Source organism: Nicotiana attenuata, chromosome 10, assembly GCF_001879085.1.
Source record: "Nicotiana attenuata strain UT chromosome 10, NIATTr2, whole genome shotgun sequence".
Classification (NCBI taxonomy): domain Eukaryota; kingdom Viridiplantae; phylum Streptophyta; class Magnoliopsida; order Solanales; family Solanaceae; genus Nicotiana; species Nicotiana attenuata.
The window spans coordinates 39,509,984-39,521,511 of record NC_031998.1 but is presented as its reverse complement, the minus strand read 5'-3'; the positions used below and the strand labels follow the sequence as shown (position 1 = coordinate 39,521,511).

Below are 11,528 nucleotides of genomic sequence, written 5' to 3'. Positions count from 1 at the left end.
AAGACTCATAGTTCCTCTATAGATGAAGATGAATTTGACCAAATATTCCATTAATTGTGTGTGTGTGTGTTTTTTTTGGTGTGTGTGTGTGGGGTGGGGGGGGGGGGTCAAACATCTATCTTTAACCTCGAGCTTCTCTAGCATTTATTGCAACCATTGTATATGTCAAAGTTAATTTCTTTTACATAAACTTAATTCAAATAGCCTCACAATGATATGACTGAAGTTTTAATTAACTCACAAAATTTAGCCGTCAAAGACCTTTTATTTTCCTCTTAATTTTTTCTTTTCTTTTTGGAACAAATTTTCTGTGTCACGCGAATTTTGCTTTCAGTTTTCTGAAAAGTATCTTAAACTAGCTTTTATTAAAATAATTCGTCATATTCCTAAAACAGAATTATAATAAGGACAATAACGAAACAAGCTTTTTGACAGTTATATTATATAATTCGCCTAATAATGTCAACATACATTCCAACATTAGCTTTAGGTTGTGGTGCCAAACATGCATGTCCTTAAAATGTGCAACTTTCTATCCTTCAGTTATTTCACTTTGACCTTTACTTCACTCCCAATTCTTTAAATTCTCAACCCCCCAAAAAAAAGAAAAGAAAAAAGTGAGGAAAAATAGAGAAAAATGGGATTCTTGAAATGTTTCTTAGGTACTACTCTTGTTCTTGTTATGGTATTTTCTGTGTCAAATGGAGATCCTTTAGTTCCAGCTTTGAACATTTTTGGAGACTCTGTAGTTGATGCTGGAAATAATAACAATTTAAGTACTCTAATCAAAGCAAATTTTCTTCCTTATGGAAGAGATTTTGTTACTCAGAGACCAACAGGAAGGTTTTGCAACGGAAAGCTGGCCACTGACTTCACTGGTAATATATATGTTTAGAGAAATTGTTCTTATTGTTTCATAATGTATCGTTTGATATTGTACTGTTATGAGTTGAGGGTCTATCGAAAACAGCCTCTCTCTATCTCACACAAGTTAAGAGTAAGGTCTGCGTATGCACTACCCTCCCCAGACTCTACTAGTGGGATTACACAGAGTATATATTATTGTAATTGTTTTGAGCCGAGGGTTTATTGAAACAACCTCTCTACCTCACACAAAGTATGGGTAATTAGGTTTGTGTACGCACTACCCTTTTCAGACTTTATTTATGGGATTACACTGAGTATGTTGTTGTAGTATTGTATTGTTTTGTACTGTAACATTTTTATATCTTTTTCTCATAGTTGCATGTTTTAATTATGCACAGCTGAATATCTTGGGTTCACCTCATATCCACCAGCTTACTTTAGCCCAGAAGCAAGAGGGAAAAACATACTCACTGGTGTCAACTTTGCTTCTGCTGCTTCTGGTTATTATGACAGGACTCCTCAACTTTATGTAAAGTTTCTTGAATCTCACTCTATAAGTTTTCTATGTTTGCCCGAGAAGCAGTAGCGGATCCAGGAATTTCACTAAGGAGTATCAAAATATAAAGAAGTAAACACACAAAAAAGCTAAAGGGAGTCAACATATATATAGTATATATGCATAAAAATAAATTTTTGACTTAACTACACAATGTAATTTTCTAACGAAGGAGTGTCACTTGACACGCTTGACCTAAGATGGCTCCGCCACTGCCGAGAAGTGGTCATTTCACGCATGGTTACTCAACTTTTTTCATAATTTTATTTCTATATTACAAATAATTTCAAACAAGAATTTAGTTCGAACTTGATGTCGATAACCCTGTGGATCCAAAAATTCATGTTGGCCAATTGAACCTTCTCAAACTCATTGTTTCTTTCTTTTGGTAATAAACTGTGAATATTGGCACTGACAATAAAAATAATACACCTAAAGAGCATGCAGTGTTATAACCTTCCCGAACTCTTTCTTTTTAAGAACCCTTAAAATAGTAAAGTCACAAAACTATTTTTTTTCACGTTAAAGTAACTGAAATTTTCCTAGTATAACAATAAAGCCACAAAATTATTTTTTGTCATATTAAAATAAGTGAACTTTATCTTCTAAAATAGTAAAGTTACACAATTTTCCAGTAAAGTGGCTTTATGATGATGGATACGTCTTGTCGTTATGGCGGGTAAAGTTCAATGACTATACTATTACAGTTGATAAAGTTCAAAAAATAAGTTTATGACTTTAACTTTATAAGGGATAAAGTTGAATGATGATACATGAAATTAATTAATATTCTGGTCTCTTGTGGATAACTAACTTGAATATTACTATATGGAATTATTTGCAGCGCGCCCTTACACTGGCACAACAGCTAAATAATTACAGGGAATGGCAAGGAAAAGTAGTGAATTTGGTAGGGAGGACACAGGCTAACAACATATTCTCAGGAGGAATACATCTTATAAGTGCAGGTAGCAGTGATTTTATTCAGAATTACTACATAAATCCAATGCTCAACAGAATCTACTCACCTGATCGCTTCTCGGACATGCTTATGCACTCTTATTCTTCATTTGTTCAGGTCCTTTTCCTCTTCTCCTGTCTACTTTTCGTTACGAGCTTAAGTTATATACACCGTTAGTGTAAAGTAATTTTTATACCGTAATGTCACATTTATCTGTTATAGTAGGTAGTACGTCTTTAGATATCTTTGGATAATCGGATAGTTTAAACATGACATGACAAACTAATATGTATATGTTTGAATTATGATTGAACTTAACAGTATACACAAAATCCAATCAGTATTTTAACCTTATTAGTAATGTATGAACAGAACTAGGGGCGGAGCTAGAGGATCTAATACGGGTTCAGCCGAATCCAGTAGCTTTTGCTCAAACAGTGTCTTTATGTTAAAAACTTCACTAAATATAAATAAAGATTAAATTTAGAAGCAGTTAGTAGCACTTAAAGTCGTCGTTCTAGAATTTAGAACTCATAACATTGAAATCCTGGCTCTGCCTCTGAACAGAATCTCTATAATTTGGGAGCAAGGAAAATTGGTGTCACAACTCTGCCGCCAACGGGTTGTTTGCCAGCAGCCATTACTTTATTTGGTGCAGGAAGCAATCAATGTGTAGCAAGATTGAACCAAGATGCAGTTTTCTTCAACAACAAACTCAACACAACATCAGACAATTTGAAGAGCAGACTTCCTGGCCTTAAACTTGTAGTTTTCGACATCTATCAGCCTCTCTTGGATCTCATCACTAAACCTACCGATAATGGTAATTTGCTAAAACATGTTCTTTTTTCATCTTAGACTATATACTGATCAATGATCATAAATCTGGCTTAAAATAACTGAACTTTATCCACTATAGTAATTATGTCGCCAAACTTTGACTTTATTGCTATAGTGCGTCAAGTTACCTAACTTTAATATGACAAAAAATAGTTTTGTGACTTTACTGTTAATACTGGATCCATTCAGTATAGAGAGGGCTATTTTGTCCTTCTTGTTGTAGTTGAAGTAGCATTCCCGGAAGAAATCCTTCAAGGATTCCTTGAGTTACCAGATCGCGGGGATGTGAATCGGTCAGACCAACTCTCTCTTACTGGAAAGTTATATAATCCAAGATCTCAGGCCTTATCCTTTGCTCTCGAAAAGAGGATTTCCGTATATACTAGTGGTGGAAGGGGAGTCTTTCCGTAGCTGGTAAAGTTGTTGTCATGTGACCAGGAGGTTACGGTTTCGAGCTGTGGAAACAACCTCTTGTAGAAATGCAGGTAAGGCTACATACAATAGACCCTTGTGTGTCCGGCCCTTTCTGGACTCTGCGCATAGCGGGAGCTTAGTGCATTGAGCTACCAAAAGAAGACTGACTGTACATGAAATGAAACCTTATATATTTTTTCTTCTGAGTGGACGGAGAATTAGTTATGTTGAAATCAAAGAGGACAATGTATCTATGATAATTTGCATTTTCTCAGGATTCTTCGAATCGAGGAGAGCATGTTGCGGAACTGGTACATTAGAAACATCATTCCTGTGCAATGTCAGGTCAATCGGGACATGCTCGAATGCGACACAGTACGTATTCTGGGACGGATTCCATCCGTCTGAAGCTGCTAATGAAAAATTAGCTCAAAGTCTACTGGAGCAGGGTTTTGATCTCATCACTTAAGCCTGAAAGTTGTCTACTTTCATAGTTCAGTCAGTTAGTTTATAGTTGCTGTTGGAGTTGCAAATGGTTTAGTTTCATTCAGGTTTAAGCTATATTATGTGTCTTGTGGAGAAGTAGTTAAAACTATTTAAAGGGCTGCAGAGAGCTTTCCTAGGTAGTTTCATACTATATGTTTGCCAACATTTCACCTATAATCAGCAGAAATATTATTAATACTTACATATGTGAGATTTTCCACATTACAGTCTGTCTCTTCATATTATGTGATTTCTCCCTATTCCTGTGTAACATTCACTGTGAGAACACATAACAAGTCAGTTATGCAGTCTCAAATTTTCTTTGGAATAATGTGCAGCCGCACACCTTGTTTGTGCGATCGCACACACTACATAAAATAAGGTTTTAGTGACGACCACTTGTGGCGAAAGCCGTCACCGTAAGTACCGAGTACCTATATGTCGCTTGCTTGGGTAGCGACCTATCTTAAATAATATATTCTGTGGCGCATTTGTTTTTTTTTTTTTTTTTTTTGTGGCGAGAAAAGTCGTTGCAAAAGCTAATAACAAAACAAATTAGCTTTTGTTGGCGACTATTCTCACCACAAAAAGTAAACATAACTATATATCATTTCTTGTGGTGACTCGCGCGCACTTACAATTTGGTGGCGACAAAATTATCGCCACAGAAAACCTTATGTCCTATAATAGTGACACTAGTCCATTTCAGTCCATCAAAAGATCTCTTGCACTACAAGGACCAAGCACATGATTACTGTACGCTAGTCGCTAGCATATATTTCAGACTTCTATAGAAGCCTAAGATCAGCATAATGTATATATTCCTACTTATTAGCTCCGTCAACATGCCTGCCTGGCAAAAGGGTATTTTTGAAATTACAACTTTTTTCAGATTGCATTCGTTATTTTCATTGGTCCATATAGTGTGTTACTGTAACTTTTACTGTACAGACATTTTAGCCCTAAATATGTGGACCCCATCTGAACTTTCATTCATACCTCATTCTGAATTTGCTTTTTATAGTGGACACGTGGTCACACTTTCTCTCTAGGCTTATGTTGTCTATTACAGCTAAAAATCAAATTCCAAATATTATCATTACTATTATTAAACCAATGTGTACTCCCTCCGTTTCTAACTAATTTTTTTTACATGCCTACTCTAATGTAATAAATACTAATGAATTTATATGTGGGATAAATAATATGCTCGCAACTCATTTTTTACAAATTAACTAATCTCATTTGAAGAATTCACAAATTGTTTAGTAGTTATTATTTTAATTAGTAACGTTGTATCATAAATGTAGAAAAATTCTATAATAAATTAAATAATTATAGAATCATGTCTTTAACACTTTTAATTTAGAATAAGTATAAACTATAAGTATTTAAAAAAGAATATAAGTATTTAAATTTTGTACATTATTTTATAAGAAATATAAGTATTTAAAAAAGAATCACGTCTTTAACACTTTTAATTTAGAATAAGTATAAACTATCAATATTAAAGTGACTATTATATTTTAAGGAATATTCAAGGTAAGACAATTTTTTTTTTAATTTTTGCCATCAAATGATCTTATATTTTCCACTAAAATTCTTGAACTGTTGAATTTTTAAACTCTTGGAGAAAGAAGTAAGAAAGAAATAAAAAAAGAAAGTACGTAAACTTATAAGGAAGAGGGTCTAAAAATTTAAACCTATTCATATATTCCATATAATAATTCTAATATTGATGGTTTATTCAAACGCAACAAAATTATCTTTCCTTTTATATGAAAATATTATTTTCCTACTAAAAGACACAATAATTCTTTTAAAGAAAACTTATAAATTTATTATTGCTAAAAATGAGCCCCTTAAATTTGAAGGCCTAAAAAGAGAGCTTTGCTTGCTTTATTGTGAAGTCGGAACTGTCACTATATAATACTCTCTCCGCCCTATTTAATAATAGAAGAATTAACCCAATTAACTGCCCACCTTTCGCTTAAACTAAAAAAAAGTTAATTGATATATAATATATGTATAATTCTTGTATCATATGTGTATAATTATATATAACTAATATATAATCTATGTATACCAGCTTAAAAAAGTAAACAGTGAATCTGCCAAACGATATTTGATTACACACGAAATTTAAAAAAAAAAAACTTTTACAACTTATAATCTAAAACATTTGACTATAGTTATTGGGCCCGAGCACAGCTCAGGCTAATCGTAACATATATATATATATATATATATATATATATATATATATATATATATATATATATTTGAAATCCGATCCCTTGTTCTTTTTTTCTTTTCCTCGCTTTGAATTCCTTTATTCAACCAAATGTTAACTATTCTTGATTTAGGTAACAAAGAGATATGCATATGTATCATAGGTTAGCGGAAAGTGCTTTTGGATACTAATCTTGATTTCTTTTGAACAAAAAAATTCACCACTAAAAGAAATGTGTTTTTCCGACCGGAAAATCGACCGATAATACCTACTGAAAAAATTCCACTACTAAAAAATGCGTTTTTTCCAGAAAATCTCAAGCTTGTGACTACCCCAAAAAAAACAAAATGATTGTACCGCTTCATCGGGGAGGATTTCGAGATGTCTAACGACCGTTGACTCATTCTAAGACCAAGAATATCCAGGAATTGCACATTAAAGAGTTGCATGTGCTAGAATTTGTACTTACCTTAATTGATTATAGCCTGAAAGGACAGTGACGTAGCTCAAGTGGTAGATAAATAAAAGGCCTAATATTAAATATTGTGTGTGTGGATAAGTGAGGCCCAATAATTATTGACCTGTGATGGGTAGACACTCTTTATAAATAGAGGTCAATCCCCCTTTCCCTTTCTATTTAGAAAACCCTAGCGTATTCTGTCTCTTGAATACGTGGTAACGGTAGGCGTCCCATCAGTCAAGTTCTCCGGGCTGTGAGAGCACGTAGCTAGTGGATCGTGGAAGTTGGTCTCAAGCTTAATCGTTGTTTGTTGTCGCTGTTGAATCCATGGAGTTTAACGGTACGCTTCTTTAGACTCTAACTCTAAATTGATTGTGTACTTGTGTCTTAATCTCTGATATGGCTACGAATTAATTATCTTACAGCATGATCTTTTAAGAGTTGCTTAAAATGAGTCTGGAATTAAGTCATTTTGATATTTTATCCAAAGAGCCATTTTGATGATATTCAAAAGTTGGTTAGAAGGTGTCTAAAGAGTCATTTTGATGTTTACACCATCAAATCACCGTAAAGACAATTGTATTGGTCAAAATCTGACCAATATGGTCAGACCGACCAACGCCCCCGCTCGCAGACGGCAAGGCAACAAGGATCGACATGGGCTGTTCCATATCTTGCCCTCACGACTTTCGTCGAAGCGGTAAAGAATGACCTCCAGCGGGTAACCGAGGAGTGTGAGGCACAGAGAAGCGTCGATAGAGCATGTAGCCGGAGGACCAGGGCTGTATATATAGGAGGGTAAAAACCTCTCAGAGGAGGGCCTTTTTTGGGGAGGGAGAAAACATCTCTCCCATTCTCCATCTATCTCCTCCCTGTAACTTCGGTAAATAGAAGGATGAAGGAGGCAATCTGGAGCGACTGATGTAATATGTAACATGTCCTACTCCACCGATTAGTGAGAACAATACTGGAAAGCCTCAATAAGATCGTTTATCTGCACTTCTTTTTAGATGTTATTCTTCTTTTAGTTCATTGATCTGGAATTTATTACGAATGACTAAGATTTACCCCATTATTTTCTTCGATTGATTTATTCAAAAAGGTTACAATATCTTTTGAGTCAAATAATTTGGCGCTGTCTGTGGAGAATTTCTTAGTAAAATATCCTAGTTTCTTCCAGATCAAAGACAAGGAACACGATTATCCCTCAAGAAGATCGCTAAGACAAAGCCCTACCCAAGCATAAGAAAGGCGCATCCCAGAAAGGAAAAGAAAGCTGAATACAACCATCAAATGTAGGAACGGCTCCATCACCCATCGAAAGGCCTAGCAAAACGAGCTACGTTATAAACCTACTCTGATCCACCGATTCATCGGATGGAGGCAAGAAAAGTATCGTTCTAATTTGCTTTCTGCTCTCTGCTCAAGTAGGGACACAAAGGCCGCGCGAGCGAGTGAACAAAGAAACACTTCAATTGGAGAATGAGAAACTACCACACGGCAACCAGAACATCACCCGCCAATTGTATCTCCGGACCGAAANCGGCCTTCGATCGAACGACGAGTGGGTTAACATTTCGATAAGTCAAATAACACCTTTTAAGGCCAAGGGCCTTCGCCAAAAAGACGAGTGCGACCTCGATCGAACGACGCGAACGACGACGGGTTAACATTTCGATAAGTCGAAATAACACCCTTTAAGGCCAGGGGCCTTCGCCAAATAGATGAGTTCGACCTCGATCGAACGACGACGGGTTAACATTTCGATAAGTCGAGATAACACCCTTTAAAGCCAAGGGCCTTCGCCAAAAAGATGAGTGCGACCTCGATCGAACGACCACGGGTTAACATTTTGATAAGTCGAAATAACACCCTTTAAGGCCAGAGGACTTCGCCATAAAGACGACTGCAACCTCGATCGAACGAAGAAGGGTTAACATTTCGATAAGTCGAAATAACGCCCTTTAAGGCCAGGGGCCTTCGCCGAAAAGACGAGTTTGACCTCGATCGAACTACGACGGGTTAACATTTCGATAAGTCGAAATAACGCCCTTTAAGGCCAGGGGTCTTCGCCAAAAAGACGAGTTCGACCTCGATCGAATGACGACGGGTTAACATTTCGATAAGTCGAAATAACACCCTTTAAGGCCAGGGGCCTTCGCCAAAAAGACGAGTGCGACCTCGATCGAACGATGACGGGTTAACATTTCGATAAGTCGAAATAACGCCCTTTAAGGCCAGGGGCCTTAGCCAAAAAGACGAGTTCGACCTCGATCGAACGACGACGGGTTAACATTTCGATAAGTCGAAATAACACCCTTTAAAGCCAAGGGCCTTCGCCAAAAAGACAAGTGCGACCTCGATCGAACGACGACGGGTTAACATTTTGATAAGTCGAAATAACGCACTTTAAGGCCAGGGGCCTTCGCCAAAAAGACGAGTTCGACCTCGATCGAACGACGACGGGTTAACATTTCGATAAGTCGAAATAATACCCTTTAAGGCCAAGGGCCTTCGCCAAAAAGACGAGTGCGACCTCGATCGAACGACGACGGTTAACATTTCGATAAGTCGAAATAACACGCTTTAAGGCCGGGGGCCTTCGCCAAAAAGATGAGTTTGACCTCGATCGAACGACGACAGGTTAACACTTCGACAAGTCGAAGTAGCACCCTTTAAGGCCAGGGGCCTTCGCCAAAAAGAAGAATTAAACCTCGATCGGACGATGACGGGTTGACATTTCGATAGGTCGAAATAACACCCTTCGAGGCCATGAGCCATCACCAAAGAGAAAATTCGAAATATTCCTAAGGCCAAGGGCCATCAGAAGATAAGAGAAGACTGGGACTCGCCGTGCGGGAATCTATCTCACGCGATAATCACGAAAAACAAAAACAAAGGTAAAGTACGAGATGGATTAACAGCGAAAGGCTCTTCTTTATACAAAGTCACCGCGCAAATGGTCGCGGATTACATGAGGCCCCAGTCAACAATATAAAAAAAAACAACGACAACCGACAAAAAAAAAATGATGAAGGAGGAAAACAACAAACAGAAAACAGATCAAGATCACTATCTCTCTATTCGGCATCATCATCTCCACTCTCACCTCCGGGGAGTTCACCTTCGGCGCCCGCGCCCTCATCAGCTTCTGGCGTCGTCGATTCATATCCACAATTGATGCGAGCTTCTCGTGCCTTCACCCGCGCTTCTTCATATGTGGCCTCGGTCACCTTACCCGTCTCCTACAGATTCTTATATATATCCCGCTGGGCTTCAGCGTGGACCCAAAGCTCGTGCAAATGATGAGGAACGGCGGCAGAGGAAGACTCTAGTTGAGCCAGCAGTTGCTTCTTTTCGGCTTCCAGATCATTGACCCGATCTCCCAAGATCGAGGCCTCCCGGTCAATCTCGCTAATGCGCTCTTCAAGCCTCTCTTCCCTTAGCGTGGTCGTCGCCCTCTCTAATTCCTGCTCGGATTGGAGGACGTGAATGGTATCCTCCAAAGCCGCCGCCCTCGCCGAAGCTGAGGACCGGTCACTCTCCATGCATTCCAACGAGGCCACCTTTCTCTCCATCTCAGCCAATTTTCCCACCCACTGCGCACTCATACCCTTGACCCTGAGGAGGTTCTGATCCATCTCAGACTGCATCAACCTCAACATCTCCTGGAGATATTCGCACTCCGCGGCGACTCCTTTGCCCAGCTCGAGCTCTTCGTCCTTCGCACAAAGTTGCTCCTCAAGCGCACTCTTGATGCGAATAGCCTGCAACAATTCCTGGTCCCTCTTCTCTAACTTCTAGCCGAGAGTCCGATCACAAGGGTTCGCCTTAAGTCGCTCATGCATCTCACGGCACTTGTCGCGATAGCGCCGATATTTCTCCAGCATCTTCAAGAAAATCTTGGCCCGAATGTTGGCCCTGCGAATACTCTCCACCTCCAGCATATACGTCTGAAAAACGAAAAGATGGGTTAGCACCCCGTCATCAAGAAAAACGAAAGAAAAGCAATAGGGATAATGTAATGTACTCTCAAGCCCATAGTGGCCCATCAAACCAGTATCGGGAACATTCCAAAGGGCCATAGTCTCGGCCTCGGAGCACAAAATGTCAAACTACGGTACCAAATCCTCCGTATCCCCCAGAAGGTTGACATCCAAAGGAATCTCAAGAAAGCGGGCCGGACCTCCCGCTCGAACCACCGAATGGGTAATGCCCTCCTCAAACATCCTAACATCATCAGGGTCGAGGTCCGACTCAGACTCGTAGTTGTCGACCACGACTCCCTTTCCTCTATCAGCAGTTGAAGAGGAAGTATGACCGAGCACGGAGGAAGAGGGTACGTCCGAAACCACAACGGCGGCCCCAGTAACCCGGCCCTCCGTCGCGGTAGGATGCTGGTCACCAACAATGGCTGGAATCTCTGATTGAGCAGATGCAACGGCCGGGTCCGTCCAGAGGGAGCCGTATCAACCCCCACTCCAGATCCCGCCGAAGGAGAGTCGTCCAGATGAATCGCAGTTGGGGGCGTTGTCTCGAACTCCACTCGCCGCCTTTTGGAAGGTCCCCCTTCGTCCTCAGTGTTGATACCCAATTTTTCCCTATGTATTTTATATACAAAATACTTTCAAAATAGCATGTACATGCATATATAAGCATGCCCAAGAGTTTTGGTATTTTTTCTTATTTTAAAGATTTTAAAACCATTTAT

General features: G+C 38.9%; 1 protein-coding gene across 1 annotated transcript; it reads left to right on the top strand.

Moving 5' to 3' along the window:
• On the top strand, positions 525-4,326 carry LOC109233331 (GDSL esterase/lipase At5g03820-like). Its single transcript, XM_019399170.1, has 5 exons — positions 525-878; positions 1,266-1,396; positions 2,268-2,501; positions 2,952-3,207; positions 3,914-4,326. The coding sequence occupies exons 1-5, from the start codon at positions 638-640 to the stop codon at positions 4,105-4,107; spliced, it is 1,056 nt and encodes a 351-aa protein (XP_019254715.1). The 5' UTR covers positions 525-637; the 3' UTR covers positions 4,108-4,326.